This window comes from Leiobunum rupestre, chromosome 7 (assembly GCF_980474605.1).
Source record: "Leiobunum rupestre chromosome 7, qqLeiRupe1.1.hap1, whole genome shotgun sequence".
NCBI lineage: Eukaryota > Metazoa > Arthropoda > Arachnida > Opiliones > Sclerosomatidae > Leiobunum > Leiobunum rupestre.
In genome coordinates, this window is record NC_143390.1 from 43,080,190 (window position 1) to 43,098,627 (window position 18,438).

General features: G+C 38.6%; 2 protein-coding genes across 2 annotated transcripts; both read left to right on the forward strand.

The window, feature by feature from the left end:
- Window positions 1-8,587: 8,587 nt before the first annotated feature.
- Window positions 8,588-11,734, forward strand: LOC149936384 (solute carrier family 33 member 2-like). Its single transcript, XM_090181071.1, has 4 exons — window positions 8,588-9,493; window positions 9,562-9,709; window positions 9,780-9,901; window positions 9,969-11,734. Exons 1-4 carry the CDS (start codon window positions 8,812-8,814, stop codon window positions 10,262-10,264), a joined length of 1,248 nt encoding a protein of 415 aa, XP_090037197.1. The 5' UTR covers window positions 8,588-8,811; the 3' UTR covers window positions 10,265-11,734.
- A 1,296-nt stretch (window positions 11,735-13,030) lies between these two features.
- Window positions 13,031-15,904, forward strand: LOC149936385 (dual specificity tyrosine-phosphorylation-regulated kinase 2-like). Its single transcript, XM_090154807.1, has one exon. It carries the CDS (start codon window positions 13,360-13,362, stop codon window positions 15,175-15,177), a length of 1,818 nt encoding a protein of 605 aa, XP_090010933.1. The 5' UTR covers window positions 13,031-13,359; the 3' UTR covers window positions 15,178-15,904.
- Window positions 15,905-18,438: the final 2,534 nt, after the last annotated feature.

Sequence of the window (18,438 nt, forward strand, 5' to 3'; positions counted from 1 at the left end):
TAAAAGATTGCTGTCCGTCGGAAGCCAAACGAGTTGGGTGAAAAGGGAAGCTTCGGAAAGCGACCCTAGAGAAAAGATTGCTGTCCGTCGGAAGCCAAAGGAGTTGGGGGAAAAGAGGAGCTTCCGAAAGCGACTCTAGAGAAAAGATTGCTGTCCGTCGGAAGCCAAACGAGTTGGGTGAAAAGGGAAGCTTCGGAAAGCGACCCTAGAGAAAAGATTGCTGTCCGTCGGAAGCCAAAGGAGTTGGGTGAAAAGGGAAGCTGCGGAAAGCGACTCTAGAGAAAAGATTGCTGTCCGTCGGAAGCCAAAAGAGTTGGGGGAAAAGAGGAGCTTCCGAAAGCGACTCTAGAGAAAAGATTGCTGTCCGTCGGAAGCCAAACGAGTTGGGTGAAAAGGGAAGCTTCGGAAAGCGACCCTAGAGAAAAGATTGCTGTCCGTCGGAAGCCAAAGGAGTTGGGTGAAAAGGGAAGCTTCGGAGAGCGACTCTAGAGAAAACATTGCTGTCCGTCGGAAGCCAAAGGAGTTGGGTGAAAAGGGAAGCTTCGGAAAGCGACTCTAGAGAAAAGATTGCTGTCCGTCAAAAGCCAAGGAGTTGGGTGAAAAGGGAAGCTTCGGAAAGCGACTCTAGAGAAAAGATTGCTGTCTGTCGGAAGGCAAAGGAGTTGGGTGAAAAGGGAAGCTTCGGAAAGCGACTCTAGAGAAAAGATTGCTGTCTGTCGGAAGGCAAAGGAGTTGGGGGAAAAGGGAAGCTTCGGAAAGCGACTCTAGAGAAAAGATTGCTGTCCGTCGGAAGTCAAAGGAGTTGGGGGAAAAGGGGAGCTTCGGACCCAACGAATTTGCCCTTGGAATAACGTATGTTAAATCATTGGATGGTATAATATTTGACCCGGGTTTTAATATTGCGCGCCTTTTAAAAATTAACAATAAGAGTGGATTATCTGCCAGAAAAAAAACAGAACTTGAAAGGCTTAAGATCCATTGCGGTATTACCACAAAGGCCAAGTTTCAAATAAGATAAGCAATAGCTGTGTACAGATATTTTCGATTTTTACTTTGTTTTATCTTTACCAAATAAACAGTAATGTTTGGTAAACTAAATTATTTCTCTCGCTTTTCTTTCTCTACTTGAGTTTAATTAATCTAAGCCTAATTAACCACTGGATTTGCAGCTCGCTCCGCTCAAGTCTTTGGGGGCTGTTCACAAATTACGTAACGCAGAAAAACCACTTTTTGGACTCCCCCCCTCCCCCTCGTAACAAAGAGTAGCAAATGGAAAGACCCCTCTTCTTAAATTACGTAACAAATATCAAACTCCCCCCCCCCCCTTAAATTATTATAGTACGTAACAACTAATATGCTGGTAATAAAGTACAATAAGATCAGGTACTGTACTAAATTTTATTGTTTGTAATTATCATTTGAAATTACAACTGTATTTTTACGCAACTCTTTATACCCATGGGTATGAAATTCTTTTAAACGTGAGTAAACCAATGAAAATACAAATGTTTTTAATAATTGTGACTATTTCTGAAAATGGAGAAAATTTTATTTTACGATATTAAAAATAGGATGTGTTACGTAACATTTCAGTGAACCCTCCCTCCCCCCACGTAACATTTCGTAACGCTTGCCAAAACCCCCCTACCACGTTATGTAATTTGTGAACAGCCCCTTGTTGAAAATGCCGTTTTCGGTTTTTGCGATGACCTAGTAAAACCTTAAACCGTAATTGCCTATTGTTATTGGGATTCGCAAATTCATATTCGTAGCTTGTTCGTCGGTGTGGCTCGTGTGCGTTGCTCTGGTAACGCGTAAAGGTCGGCCATGACATTAAAAAGCCAATGCCTCGTGATCTGTAACGTGAAATTAATGTCATGATGGTCGTTAAAAGGCGGGGCTTAGCTACGAGGTATGGGAAAGTTTCGTTTGTCCGACTTCTCATTTGACCGGGAGAGTTTCATTTGGCCGACCACAAATAACACGCTACGCCGAGAAGTGGGACAAATGGACAGTGCATTTTGAAGACTGAACATTTTTCCGTCTACTCATTTGGCCGACTGCTCATTTGGTGGTTGGATACTAGGTTCGTTTGGCTAGGTACTGTCCTCTAGGTTGCGTTTTAGAAGGCCCAGCTTGGTTATAAAGAACGGGGCTGGGGGGCGCCGGTCCGGCTTCACTGTTACGTCTCAGAAAAGGGAAACACAATACATGTTACCATAAGTCTATAATATTATTCCATAAGTTTGTCACTTTGGGGAATATTTTACAGAGAACTATGATGTTACCTATCATGGCTATTAGTCAGGGCCGTTGCAAGGTACAGACAAAATAGGCACCCGCCGGTAATGCCAAATGAATTGTTTCCCTCAATTTTCCATCTTCATTTGAAAGATTTTACTTTTGACTAGGGACAGTAAGATACGCTTATTTTCTTTAAGTGACACCGTGAATTAATTTAGCAAAATAACAAAGCTACTAGCCTTTCTGAAACTGACGCGAAACTACCTATTGCAGTTCGATATTAACTATAGAAATGTAAACAAGGTGGAAATTTCTTTTTTCTACACCTTTTCGGCGTTCACTGAAAAACCAAATCTGTGCCTCTCTTTTGTCGCTGTCACGGGCATAATAATATAAAAATTGACGTCAGGCGCCAATACTTATAATATATTGCCCGTTCTATAAGTCAGCCTAACACTAAAGACATAGTATAGGACAGGCTATAGTATAACAGTCGGTCAAATGAGCCGTTCATTTGGTCGACTAAGCAGTCGGTCAAATGAACAGTTGGCCAAATGAGCAGTCAGCCAAATGAGCAGTCGGCCAAATGCACCCCACCCCGAGGTATGCCCACGACGCTACGAGCAAGCACCCAATTCTTTTTGGGTTTCTATTTTATTACTGTACATTCAAATTCCGTCAATCTGAAAATATTTGGAAAGCTTTGGGTTGATGTTGGGAACAGAAGCGGATGCTAGATTCACAGATTGGGGCGGAGCCGGGTATAGGCTACGCAGGGTATTTAATAGTTTTCGTTTTAGTTGGGGCCCATACATCGATTTTAACTCCAACGCGGGTCATGTACCCTAGGAAGATGATGACTAGACATCAGATTTGGTTTTTCAGCGAACACCAAAGATAGGAGCGCCGCTCTCTTAAGTTAGCACGAAAAAAGAGGAGCACAGTTTTGGTTTTTCAGTGAACTCCGAAAGAGAGGAGCGCCGCTCTCTTAAGTTAGAACGAAAAAAGAGGAGCACAGTTTTGGTTTTTCAGTGAACTCCGAAAGAGAGGAGCGCCGCTCTCTTAAGTTAGAACGAAAAAACAGGGGCACAGTTTTGGTTTTTCAGTGAACTCCGAAAGAGAGGAGCGCCGCTCTCTTAAGTTAGAACGAAAAAACAGGGGCACAGTTTTGGTTTTTCAGTGAACTCCGAAAGAGAGGAGCGCCGCTCTCTTAAGTTAGAACGAAAAAAGAGGAGCACAGTTTTGGTTTTTCAGTGAACTCCGAAAGAGAGGAGCGCCGCTCTCTTAAGTTAGAACGAAAAAAGAGGAGCACAGTTTTGGTTTTTCAGTGAACTCCGAAAGAGAGGAGCGCCGCTCTCTTAAGTTAGAACGAAAAAACAGGGGCACAGTTTTGGTTTTTCAGTGAACTCCGAAAGAGAGGAGCGCCGCTCTCTTAAGTTAGAACGAAAAAACAGGGGCACAGTTTTGGTTTTTCAGTGAACTCCGAAAGAGAGGAGCGCCGCTCTCTTAAGTTAGAACGAAAAAACAGGGGCACAGTTTTGGTTTTTCAGTGAACTCCGAAAGAGAGGAGCGCCGCTCTCTTAAGTTAGAACGAAAAAAGAGGAGCACAGTTTTGGTTTTTCAGTGAACTCCGAAAGAGAGGAGCGCCGCTCTCTTAAGTTAGAACGAAAAAACAGGGGCACAGTTTTGGTTGTTCAGTGAACTCCGAAAGAGAGGAGCGCCGCTCTCTTAAGTTAGCACGAAATATTTTCTTCTTGCGATGACGTCACTTCGTTACTAGCTCTCAGTAAAATATTCCTCAAACTGACAAACTTTTGTAACAATATTATTGACTTATGGTAACATGTATTGCGTTTCCCTTTTCTGAGACGTAACCAGCCTTGGAAATAACGGTGGTCAGGTGGTCAAAGACCAGTAAATTAATTGATCAGACCAGTTTATTTATTCAAAATTTGGGGGGTCACTGGTCACCGTGTCCAGTTTATTAATTCGAAATAATAACTAAAAACAGAAGGTGACCAGTTTAATAATTCCAAATAATAGGAGATGACCTATTAATTCAAGGTTTATATCAATTTGGATTTCCCTATTCACTGGATTTCTATGTACAGCGACTCCTCTTACTACCGCCGGGGCCGCCCGTCGAGGTTTTATGTAGATTCCCTTCGCTCGCATCCCTCGAACGAGTCGAACTGTCTAACCCCCCTCTGGCCTCAAACCCTCAATCCTCTAGTCTCGCTTTCCCCCGAGTACGGTAGGCTACCTGGCTACGCGGTAACGGACCGGGGACGCTGGAGTTACGGGGCCTAGAGAAAGAGAGGTAATACGGTAAATTACGAGGGTCTTCTAGGCTCTGGTAGTAGTCTTAGGTGAGATAGTACACTATTGTACTATTCTGGTCGTACTCGTATTTTAAATACGTGTAAAGTTAATGTTACCAACATAATCTAACTTCTAAACATGTAGTATATGTTTTTTTAGGCATATAAATGACATCAGAACATTTTATATAAGACCAGTTTAATAATTCATAAGCAAGGGGGTCACTGGTCATAAGGACCAGTTTAATAATTCATATGCTAGGGGGTCAGTGGTCATAAGGACCAGTTTAAAAAAAACCATAAGCCTGTACGTGTACTCAGTCTCTTATTAACGGGATTTTTGAGCATTGGGATGTTTTGAAATTTAATAGAGCAAAGTAAACCTAAAACTCAACAAAACGTACGACGGTCAGAATACACACAATCCTTCTAATGTGTTAAGTTTGTTTGAGCTATTCACAGCAACCTGCAACGCCGGTATCACAACCAATATATATCCACGGCCACACATAATTGTATTTACTCTTATTTGTTACTTCTAGTCATACTTTGAAAGCATCGAAGATTCTTTCGATCAGTGTCACTCTTATTTTTTACTTCTGATCACACTTATTGGTTAATTCTGGTCAGACATTGAGTGTCACACTTATTTCTTCTGGTTATACGACAAAGACTAGTTCGACAATGTCATACTTAATTAACACCTAATTGTTACTTCTGATCACACCTAATTGTTACTTCTGATCACGCCTAATTGTTACTTCTGATCACGCCTAATTGTTACTTCTGATCACACCTAATTGTTACTTCTGATCACGCCTAATTGTTACTTCAGATCACGCCTAATTGTTACTTCTGATCACGCCTAATTGTTACTTCAGATCACGTATAATTGTTACTTCTGATCACGCCTAATTGTTACTTCTGATCATGCCTAATTGTTACTTCTGATCACACCTAATTGTTACTTCTGATCACGCCTAATTGTTACTTCTGATCAAACCTAATTGTTACTTCTGATCACACTTATTTGTTACGTTGAGTGTCACACTTATTTCTTCTGGTCATACGCCGAAGACTAGGTCCATCAGTGTCATTCTTAATTGTTACTTCTGGTCGTACGTTGAAAGCGCGGCGCACTCTGCACGGCCTTGAAAAACGCTAGAGGGAAACGGGTGCGTAGACCTCTATAAACACGGGGATTTACAATGTTGGAAATTGCGTAGGTACGTATACGCTGTCCAAAAACCTTACTTACAATTAAAATTAAGCAACGTAATTGCAATTCTAGGTTATATGGAAACCACAGCTATTAAAAAATATAACTTTCGTGAAAATAGGACTTAAGTTAAGGAACGTTATGTCGATTTTCAGGCGGAAATATAAAACCATGAACATTGGGGTCCCTTAAATTACCCCGAAAACCATACTTAACATTAATAGTTACTGATATAACCGAAGGGATAGTTCCGCTGAATCCTAACCTATCCAATAATATTTTTTTAACGTTACCGGACTTAATTTTTAACAAAATATCAACCACACAAAGCCAAACTACCGAAAACTGTAAATTGGGCAAATGACCAACTTCTTGGGCTACGATTTCAAAAATTCATGAAAGGCTATCAATGACGATATATGTACACTCGAACGAGATATCATTGACTCTTCTAGCCCTAACCGTTGAAGAGATATGCGCGACACGGCGGCATCGGCATCGGCATCGGCAACGGCTACACTGTACGTGAAACTAATACACACAAATCCTTAGGATTGTGTGTAAAAACCAAGAACAATACAGAATACATTTAATTTTATTTAGTTTTCTAAATACAAATTCTTCATCCTCTAAGTTAACTTGCACGGATTTTTCATTAAAAAATATTCGACAATTTAAATATTCAATTGGGGGGCTCCGGAGCCATGGTAACCATTTATAGATAAGACCATTTCTAAATTATCTTTGGTCCGGCACTTAAATAAAAGATCTACAAGGAAATCGCCAAGAAGTAATCATAGAAATAGAAATTAGACTAGAAGCACGATTGGATTGGGCGTGGACGTACCAGCTAGAAGGCTGCCATCAGAGTGGAATCGCGATAGTCGCGCCATCTCATAGAAACAATTTAAACTAAATAAGTAAATATGGTCACGTGAAATAACATAAAACAGATCGTAGGCAACGTATTAAAAACTTTTTTTTTATTTATCTGACATTATATTAAGTTATTTAAACAGCTTTAGGAAAATCATAAAAATCTCAAAAATCTACTATATCTACCGTGTCACCCTTAAAGTCACACGTTAACATTGCGCAATCATTGTAAGTCTGAAATACCACAAATCATCACAGTTTAACTAAAATTTAATTATTTCAGTGTGGTTTAAAATATGCCTACATGAGATTCCAAAATCTTGGTTTCAGTGTCTTTTAAACTATCATCAGTATTAGTCAAGTCAAATTGAGTGGTTTCCGGTAGTTCACTTTTACCGTAAGTTTTCTAAAATAACCTCTGATAAATATGCAAACTAAATAACAATTACTCAAATCAATAAATTGGAATACTCTAGAAGATGTAAATATGCTTTGTTCTGGAAAAGATATTTTTGGGAGCTCTTTGAAATTCTTGTTTTAATAAAGAAATTATTCATATTTCAGTTAGTTTTTTATTTCAGAATGTATAGGGTAATTTTTACTTGTGTAGGTACAGCATTTGCTTTCAAATGGTGCCTTCCATTTTGAAAGTAAATTTCATCCGGCAGAAAATGTTTACTACACACAAAGCCATATGAAGTAATTGAAGATGGAGTCCAATTTTCGCGATTTACCGCTAAAACCCATTTTCCTAGTAATTCAGCATTTCTCAGAGGAAATCTTAGTGTTAAAAAAATCTCTTATTCCGAGATTATTATAAAATATTTTCTATAATGTTACATACGTATGAAATGATAATTTTATTTCTTTCCCAGATCTCTCTTTGCAATGTGAAAAAGCGCAGTTTTTAACCATTTTTGTTTGCGGATAGCAAAAACCGGCCTTCCGTCCAACGATTTTTTCCCCGGAACTACCTTCGAAAAAGAGCCCAATTTGGGCGGGAAACCGCCCATCTGGCAACTCTGGCCATTGTCTCCTGCTTAAAAATTATACTAAAAGTCACCAACAGATGGTATCTAAAGACTACGGCCTGCGGAAAGGTCAAGCACTTAGTACTAAAATGCTAAGAGAGCTCGCGCTCTTGGTCACGTGCCTTCCTCGGTGTCTGCTAGGTGTCAATTCAGTATTTTATGTTAGGCTTAGACGCCCCGAAATTTATATAGACCTTTATATACATTTTTATATCTATCGTTGCACCTCTAATCTAGCGTCTGCTACAGACAAATTAAAAAGTCATAAGAACGGTTTTTTTTTAAATAAACTTATAAAAATATAAGCAATCGATGCAAAAATTATATTAATATTAAAATTCAAGTATCATTATTTATAAAGTCAAGTTTATGAATAACGATGAGGAAAGCTAATAGCGTCTGTTTTGGCTGCTACTTATCTAGTTTTCGGTCGCGAATTCTGCGTTACCGCAATAACTCGATATTTTTCAAAATGCCCGCCAAATGGTACCACCAACTTCGATTGTAGCGCGTGGTCGAAGTTGGCTGAAATTGGGAATTAAGGATATCACGTGACACCCATCGATTTCGAAAACACCAATCAGCATTCAGCAAGACGCCGGGAGTAGTGGCGTACTCCTGTAATCCCAACTTCCCAAGCGTCTGGGAGGCAGAGTTTATGGATGGCCGTGTGAACTTGTGAAGACGACCACCAATCCCCCAACGGGTGGTCGGAATACTTCAGCCACGGGTGTCCCCACCCCTATCCCCACGTATCCCCCATTCCCCCCGTTGGCGTGTGCTGGTGTCTAAGGCCTTGGGTCGACACCGATGTGTGTATCTCAAAAAAAAGAAAAAAGACTCGAAAATTTTAGTCTTATTGAAGGGTCAATCATTTGACAGTTGACTCAAAAAAAGAATGCTTGAAAATTTTGGAAAAATATATTATTTAACTTAAATCTTCAGTTTCTTTTAAAGATTTAGAGGTTACTTTGTTTCATTGTCCAAAATATTTACCGATTGAGCTTCGAAATCAACCTCAAATTGAAGATTTACCTTCGGAGGCCAAGGGCTACGGTACTGGAACCGATATTACCGACAACTTACAACAAGATGTTAACTGTTCAAATAATATTCTAAAATGAGTTTAAAACTTGCTATTTTGACATTCCTGTACTTCATTCAAGGATTGCCATATGGCTTTCAAGACAAAGTCATTCCCCTTTATTTGCGTGATAAAGGTCTTAGCTATACTCAGTTGTCATTATCAAAACTACTATTGATTCCATGGTTCTGCAAGGCACTTTTTGCACCTTTAATTGACAAATTTTACACTCACTCCAAATGGCTTAAATTTAGCCTATATTCACTTGGACTGACGGCGCTATTCACAGCTGCTTTCTTGACTGAGAAATTTGTTTGCTTAGCCATCTCATTGTTTATCTTAAATATTTTCACGGCCATACAAGATATATCAGTCGATGCTCTGGCTCTAAATACCCTTCAAGAACACGAAGTAGGAAAAGGAAACACTGCTCAAGTGGTTGGCTACAAATTAGGTGCAGTTTTTGGTGGTGGAGTTTTATTCTGGATCCAGTCCAGATACAATCTGGAAGGGTTGTTTGTCACCTTGGCGATAGTCTATTTTGGAGCTGCGATAATATACAAATTTGTCGATCCAACTGTCAAAAAACCTGGGGATATAATTTCTCCAATAACTCCGTCTAGTGATCGCAGTCTTTTAACCACTTCCGATTATTTCAGTGGATTTTTAACTGCTGAAACAACAGCCATCGTACTTTTTATATTGACCTACAAGTTAGGTATGTATAAATAATGATTTTCTAATTAGATTTAGTGCGTAAAATGTTAACTGAGTTGAATTTTGCAGGTGAATCTGGTTGTTTATCAACATTCCCCGTTTACTTGGTTGACCAGGAAGTTAGCAAAGATTCTATAGTATTTTGGAATAATGTTATTGGCCAAACAGTTTCATTACTTGGCTCAGCATACGGGGGTATTTTGCTAAGAGATACAAAGTAAATATATTTGAATTTTCTTTCTTAAATGTGATATAGAAAAAAACCACATTTTTAAAAAAATTTACAGAAAAACAGTCTCTGTTTTGCAAAAAAGCTGCTTTATAAGGATTATTCCTGTATTTTTTGCGTGGCTACTAGTTCTCTGTTGGGAATCAACTACAAATTACATAATCACCAGTATTTTAACTGGTAATTTTAAAGAAGTCTCATCTTTCATAAAGTAAATTACGAGCTAATTGTTTACGATCTATTCTAGTGGCCAGTATCCTTATGCTTATTTCGTTGCAATTTATCGGAGGGGTCATATCAACAGCTACGTTCTCAATCATGATGATCTGCTCACAAGCTCAAAAAAAGACCATCAAAGCCACACATTATTCCACTTTGGCTTCGTTCGAAGTCTTTGGGAAACTTATTTTTGCTTCCTTCATTGGCACTGCTCTCGACATTTATGGTTTCCCTTATGTGTACTTTATTTTAGCCGTTCTTACTGTTGTCCCTATATTATTAGTTCCGGAGGTCCAGACCCCCTTTTTAGAGAAAAATGATTGATATGGTAATAACACCTTGACACTTTGTGTAACAAAATCCTGGTGGTTTTCTTACACGAAAATATAAAACAGCATGAAAGAAAATAAGACATCCCATGTCACTATTTTAACGATCAATTAATATCCCAACGATCAAATCAAATTAGTGTTGATTCTCTACAAAAAGAAATTCCTCCTGAACCAGTGACTTCTCACGTCTTAGAGATTTTTTCCTAACGGGGCATGCACTTTGAGGAATTTTATCCTTTTAATTTTGAGGTCTTTTAGCATTACTTTTTTGTGGTAAAGAAATTCGAAATAATTTCCCTAAATAATTCTATTATTTTACAGAAATAATAACGTAACAAGACTTTTTCATATATTTGAAGGAAATTTAGTAAACATTTTAATAATTTAATTTTAGTCATTTATAGCTGAGTTAATAATATAAAATGTAATCGAACAGTAATGCCAAAAGAATTTATATATATTTTTGAAATGGTTGAGTGGAAGCCCTGTTTCCAAGTATTACCGTTTTAATGCTCCAAAGGAAAATAGATTAATGTTCAGGTGGTTGTTAACATAATTGAAATTGAAATTCTTTTATGACTGGTTACTCAAAAAGACTAAGGTGCAGCATTCATCTTTTACTAATATTTTATGAATATGCCACTAAATTAGTACAAACAGGGTTGCCACACCACCTGGAAGAGTCAGGGAATTAAAATATGGGTCTAAAAATCAGGGAAAAGTCGGGGAATTTAATTTAGATTGCAAATAGAAAACCTTTACTAAAATTTAGGGTAAAGAATTCCAAATTTTCACACCAAATAAGTCAGGGAAAATGTTCGGAGATGGTCAGGGAATTTGAATGTGATAAAACTGGCCATCCTGACAAAGCTTCTTGCCTGATCAGGGAAAAGCGGGGAGTCTTTGAAACCAGAGAAATTAACAGCTATAAATATGGGAAGTTTTCGAATTGCATTCCCTATTATATCTAATTTTATTTCTATTCATGCTGTTTTAAATACATAAGCAGAAGTATATCAAATATTACTTGTAATATATTATTATATACTTCTGATATAACCAAAGAGTAATTTATTTTAGGAAAGAGTAAATTTGATAGGCACAATGAATACACGTATCAAAAGCGAAAGGTTATTATTTTTTATACTTAGAAAATGTTTAGGCCTGCGTATTTAATAATAGGATGTAGAATAAACTCAAATGTAATAATGGACTAGGTAGGATAATAGTCAACGTAAAGTCCAAATTCCTATCAAATGTGCTTAAAAAATAGGCCTAAATGTAGTTGTGATAGTTAATCTCGAGAAATAATTCAATGCAAACTTGGCAAGCTGTTCCACATTATTTATTTTTTACCAAAGTATTTAAGGTGCTCTTCCCAAAACAATATTCGCGTGGTATTTTCTATTTTTTAACATTTTGACAATTTGTTTATTTTGTTATAGCTGTTATATATTTAAATGTTAAAAAGTATATAATAAATTAAAGCTTTATATGGTTTGTTGTTGTTATAATGTGGCTTTTAAATTTTCGCCGGTGACCATTTGTCGAAAATGTGGTCCCTCCAGTTACCTTGAACCCCGCGGCTGACCCCTTAGTGCCGCCAATAAATTATTAAAGCCGATCCCCTCGAAATTTAGAGGTTTATAGTGGCTTTACTCTTTGTGGTACAACAACCTTCGAGCAGTCTAGATGGCTAGCCGAAAATTGCAACTTCTCCTCTTCTCTTTTACGTAGAAGAGTGGAGTTTAGACGGATGCGTCGTGGAGTGGCACCGGGCAAAGTGTGTAGATAGTTCTCAACTTGGGAGCGCGTCTGATGGAGCCCCTCAACATCGAATCACCCCTCGTAAATGACAACCAGTTTTTTGGTACGGTCCAAAACCTTGGCAACCAACCGGTCGGTCTATGGATAAGAGGCCCTGCAGCGCTGGCTTTTTAGGCTTTTTGAATGTATCGAAGATTGTGAAGCTGAGAATTAACAAACCCCAAGAGAATTGGAAAATTTATATATTTTTTCACAGATTTAACTGTAGCTTAGAAACTTAGATTACTAATACGTTTTGAGTCAAAGATTAACCAATATATGAGGTTTTATTTGCTCTTTAAATCATATCCGTTGGTTCTTTGGAAAGCTAATCTTTGACGCGTCTCGGAAATTAGGCGTATTTTTTAGGTTCTATTTGTTAAACGTTATATTTTTATTCCGTGTATGTCTGCTTTTATAATTTTGCCGAATAGCGTTTTTTATTCCCCGTTCTTAGCGATTCATATTGTCAAAAGTTCAAAACATTTTTGAGGGGTTCGACAAACTTTATTAAGTTTTGAGATGACGCGTTTTTTTTTTCCACATACACTGTCTTATTTACGCTCTTAAACTATGCAAATAATTTTCTAACGGGGTTTTTCTTTGACAGTCGCGTTATTGTCAAGGACGCGTAGTCTTTGGGTCAATAACCAGGGCTATTGAAAGTGTGAATAATAGACATACGTTAGGTTTTGTATTTTTCCATCGCAAGTTTATGAACACTAAGGGGGCGAATACGATAAGATTTGTCAGTGATAACGGTGGAAGTAAATAATATAATTTTTAGAAATATGTTGGTTCCTTTTTTTGCGGAAATATGGCAAGGGGGAAAAACGCGTTTTCAATTTCTTCGTGGCGAACAATCAGCTGTTTGCTTGTACTAGAGCAACGATTGGGTGTTTCCGCGATGACGTCGAATATGACGTAGCGAGGTAGTAGCGCGCAGATGCGGTGAACGCTTTTTCCTCCGAAAGGGGGGGCGCCCATAGCAACAACCGCAGTCAAAGCCCGTCGCCCGCGCGACCCGCGTTCGAGCCGGGAAATGTTATAATGGTGGTCGCGTTTCGTAGCTCGCTGGTAGGCTTAGAAGCTCCCGAACGCCTTTGTTTCGTTATTTCTAATTTTATTACTTAAAAAATATTATAGACCGTCCTAAAAATTTATAAGAGGAAGTAGACGGAATTTTTCAACGGCCCTAATGTTAACGGTAAGAATTAGTTTGTTTTGCCAAGAGAGTAGCTTCGCGCGAATCGGAACTAGTTCCTTTGTTAGGCTTAAAGCATGTCGACGCGGGTGAAAGCCCAGGCGATGCCCCTAGCTCGTACGAGATCGTTGATCGCTAACATCAATGGCAGCTCGGGCGCGGCGACTCCTAGTGATTCTTCGTCTTTCCTGCCGCAAATCTCCGAAAAAAGTGGCGGAAATTCAAATCGTTTGCCGGTCAGCGGGCTCGATTACAAGCCCACCTACCCGCCCATGAAGCAACTGTTCGAGGAACAACAAAACGGGACTTACCGCGGGTCCACCACGAATCACGCCGCCCAAAATGGCGTCAACTCGTCGCCCGGATACCGCCCCACCGTGGTTAAGTTGTCCAGCGCCGGTGTGGTGGACAGTACCCAAGGAACGGGAGACACGAACAATTCGGTAGACAGTTCCAACAACAAAAACGGTTCAACGACCAAGCCCAAGACTCTAGTAGCCACGCCGGACCAAGTCATGAAGCTTTACATGCATAAACTAACGCCGTACGAGCACGCGGAAATCTTCTCCTACCCGCAAATCTACTTCATCGGCGCCAATGCCAAGAAACGTCAAGGGACCATTGGCGCGCCCAACAACTGCGGCTACGACGACGACATGGGCTCCTACTTGCACGTTCCTCACGACCACATCGCCTACAGGTACGAAATGTTAAAAATTATCGGCAAGGGTAGTTTCGGGCAAGTGGTCAAAGCCTACGACCACAAGATGCACCAGCACGTCGCACTGAAGATGGTTCGCAACGAGAAGCGTTTCCATCGGCAGGCCCAGGAAGAGATTCGCATCCTGGACCACTTGCGCAAGCAGGACAAGGACAATACCATGAACATCATTCACATGTGCGAACATTTCACTTTTCGAAACCACATGTGCATCACGTTCGAGCTCCTAAGTATTAATCTCTACGAACTGATCAAGAAGAACAAATTTCAGGGCTTCAGCGTCCTCCTAGTGCGCAAATTCGCCCATTCGTTGCTGCTGTGTCTGGACGCTCTCCACAAGTTCCGCATCATCCACTGCGACCTGAAACCGGAGAACGTTCTGCTGAAGCAGCAGGGACGCAGTGGCATCAAAGTGATAGATTTCGGGTCCAGTTGTTACGACCACCAGCGAGTGTACACGTACATTCAGTCTCGTTTCTACCGGGCTCCCGAGGTGATACTGGGTGCCAAATACGGGATGCCCATCGACATGTGGAGCTTGGGCTGCATTTTGGCCGAATTGGTGACGGGCTACCCGCTCCTGCCCGGCGAAGACGAAGCCGACCAGATGGCCTGCATCGTCGAACTGATCGGCCTGCCGCCGCCCAAACTGCTGGAGCAGTCCAAAAGGTCGCGGAACTTTTTCAATTCCAAAGGATACCCTCGGTATTGTTCCACCACCATCTTGCCCAACGGACACGTTCGCTTCCACGGTGGACGATCTCGCCGGGGCAAAGTTCGCGGCCCTCCAGGCAGCAAAGAATGGCTCGAGGCCCTCAAGGGCTGCGACGACCTGGCTTTCATCGACTTCTTGAAACAGTGCTTAGAGTGGGACCCCGCGGTCAGAATCACGCCTGCCGCCGCCCTCAGGCATTACTGGCTGCGCCGAAGACTGCCCAGGCCCCCGCAGAGCACCAGCACGACGGCCTACTCCAACTCCCCTTGTCAGAACAGCACCGGCACCACCGGTAGCCTCAGCAACAGCCTCGGTGCAGCTTGCGGGAACCTGATCGTTCGCATGAACACCATCAGCGGCACCAAGTCGCGAACGGTCGTCACGACCATCGGCGACGACGTGTCCGCCACTCTGGGTTCTCACACCAAACTTCCTCAAATTGGAAATTCCGTCACGTGATAGCGGTGGTGCTTTAGGATTTTTTAGGAAGCCAAAAGGTCCTTTCTGGACCCCGCGTTGTTTATCAAAAATAATGATCAGCTTCTTTCGCGAATTGATCCTTTGTTCTCGCGCGCCTGTGATGGCTTTCTCGCCGAACGCGTCACCAGCTGGAATATTAGCCGAGACACGGATAACCATTCGACAAAAACACGCTCGTATTTTGCGTTTCGCTCGCCTCGATCGTCTCGAGGGATATTTTAAGTTTCTTAAATACACGCGTCAAATTAGTTTTACTAATTTTTAGATAGTCACCGACTAAATGGTAAAAAAAAAACGTTTAAAACAAAATGTCCCTCCACCTAGGCCTATGACAGTTTCTCAAAGAAAATCCAACGCATGTGGTTTTAATATTTTGGTTTTTAAAATGCAGACATAACGAAAAAATGAAGTCCCATTATTGGATGTTTTGGTTTAAATTTGCTCCCTAAACGATTAATATTTAACGAAAAATCACTTTTTTGATTTAAATTCTCAGGCATTTTTTAAAACCTTTATCCGATACTTTTAACAGCCAATTTTTAATAATTGTGGTACGTAACTTTTTTATATATTCTTAGGATTTTTTAAGAAACAACTGGCCTAGTTATGTGGGTTAATGAAATTTATTTTTTTTCTGAAAATATAACTTTTTTTTTAATCACTGCCATTAAATTTTACAATTTTTAATTGGTAATTTTTCAAAATATATTGGTTTCAATTTTTTTCTCTAAAAAAAACAAGGCGTTTTTCAAAATCATGATTTAAAATTTGACCAAAATTAGTTTCGGTAGTACGTATTTAAAAATGGATTAAGTACTCAAAATGTTTTTATTGACATATTAATTTTTGTTCCTACGAATTTTCTAATCATGGTATTTTACAAGTATTTTTTTGTCATGTGTTGTAGATCGCTGGCCTCACTAGTAACAATCTTCATCGAGGAAAACCATTCTAAATATAAGAAAAATCTAGCTTTTGACAATTAGGATACGATTGTACGAATATTTAGCAATCAAGAGAGCCAGCCGATCCCCATTGCTATATACTAAGATCTAATCACGTTTAAATATTTGGTAAAATGTTAAGATTACATTTAGATTGAATAAGATGTAGTTCATTCTTCGAAATTAAGTTTTCACCATTTAAAAGTAAAATGATTTTTAAATAAATGCCACTTTTGAGTGCTAAAATAATATTAATTTTGAATCTATATTTAAGATAGTTTTAGTTATTTTTCAAAAGAAAACTACATCTTATCCAAAATGATTTACGGGTAATCTTAAGAAAAAAAACTAGCTTATTAAAATTAGCCTAACCACCTTACAAAAACTATAAATACCAAAACTTTTGCTTTACTAAATTAAATCGCTTAAAATATTTACCAAAAAAAAACAAGAAATAATTAAAACCCTTTAAGCCTGAACTATGCATGTTAGGACTAAACACGTGAAAAAATTAGACGCCTTAAAACTAACAAGTTCTAATATTTATCCTATTTCTTAACACCCATTAGATTAGTAATCACATACAAAACGCATGGGGGGCTATTTAGGTTAATTAGGTAAAGCGAATTAAAATTAAAAAATGTCAAAATATATTCCAACAGTGAAATCATTCAAAATACGGTGGACTCTAGATTGAGATTAAACACAAAACTAAGAAATTCGTCATTTTAGTCGGAAAAAAGGATACCGAAATCGGGGGCTAGCCCTCATTCTGAAAATAGTTGAGAAACAATATTAAACAAAACAATAGTACCTTTGGTGATATAATTTGTGTTTTTGGGGAGGGTTAAAAAAACCAGTTTCTAAGTGTACAAGTTTAAAAAAAGCGAGTTGTGTATGTTCTAGTACACGCTAAGATAGCATGGGTTTTTCGAGATTGTAATAAAAATTTCATGCTGATATAAAAATGAGCTTGTGAATAATAATTTTAGTCATAAAAATAGTGGCTTTATTGTTTCATTGTTGGCCTAAAAACTATCGGCTTTTCTAACGCTTTTTTGCTACGCACTTTAATTTAGCGATAAAATATTTAATAGAAATTTGCTGAGCTTTTTAGCCGACAATTTAACCCACGGTTATTACTGAAATTGATTTATCTGTCTGGGAAGGTTATAGTCTGAAATACGTTATATACACGTACTTAACCGGTTCTAATTTTAGTATTTATCGCGCGCTTCAACTGGGAGTTATTTCTTAGAAGCTTTCAGGTATTAATGGTTAGGCTGTAAATTTTTAAAAAGTGCTATTAAATCGCCTATATTGATACGGGTCAAGCTACAATTTTTTCTTAGGAAATTTCTATGTTGGCTTAGTAATCATATCAGGGCTAAATTCGTGATTTGGAAAATACGAAAATAGGCTTGAATTGTAGGTATAAACTTGAGTAGATTGGGGTTATGTCAAAGGTCATTAACAATGACGAGTTTTCGATTTAAAACATACGGCCTTTAACGCAAAATAATCTTCGGAAAACAATATGTAGAATGTTATTGGCACTTTTATTTAAAGTAATGACAAATGTAGTTAAAAAAATTATACAAATGAATTATATAAATTTAAATTATAGTTTACATTACCGATATTATTGTATGGATACTAAGAGACGGGACATAATTATTAAATTTATTTCTAAAATTATGAAATAAAAATATTTAAATATCTTGTATTTTTCGTAACATATAGATAAAACCAAAATTTTACGAAAAAGTAGTAACCAGGGGTATTATATTGTTAGTGAAAACGTCTTATTGTTTTGCAATTTCGTATACATTATTTTCAATATTAACAAACAGATAGTTCCACCATTTTTAACATAATATACTCAGTTCTATATCTACATAAACCTATTTCGTGTTCCAATCATTTAAATAGGCAAAGTTTTAAATATCGCCAGAAATAATCAATTTTGGGTCGACAAATGGCTAACCCTGAGAAAAAAGACTGTATGGACATATTTTAAGGGCTCGTAGGCCCTTGTATGCAACCCCCCTCCCCCCAATGAAGAGTAAATGATGGAAAATAAAAATCCCTGTTTTATTTTTTAGCTCAATCAACTGTGATTCCTATTTAACATTAGATCCGATTTAAAATGTTTGATATTGGTCTGTTTAAACCAAAATTTCACGAAAGATGGGAAACAAAATATGAAAAGGTAAAAATAAGTGATGTCATTCTAAAAGACAATTACTGGTCACTAACTATTACGAAAGCCATTAAAATGTCTCGTTGTTGAGAT

What these genes read in the sequence shown, in the direction of transcription:
- LOC149936384 (XM_090181071.1), top strand. Translation starts at nt 8,812, where the DNA reads ATGAGTTTAAAACTTGCTATTTTGACATTCCTGTACTTCATTCAAGGA. An exon ending in ATTTTGCTAAGAGATACAAA is followed by an intron (nt 9,710 to 9,779) that starts GTAAATATATTT and finishes AAAAATTTACAG; the next exon opens with AAAAACAGTCTCTGTTTTGC. An exon ending in AATCACCAGTATTTTAACTG is followed by an intron (nt 9,902 to 9,968) that starts GTAATTTTAAAG and finishes GATCTATTCTAG; the next exon opens with TGGCCAGTATCCTTATGCTT.
- LOC149936385 (XM_090154807.1), top strand. Translation starts at nt 13,360, where the DNA reads ATGTCGACGCGGGTGAAAGCCCAGGCGATGCCCCTAGCTCGTACGAGA.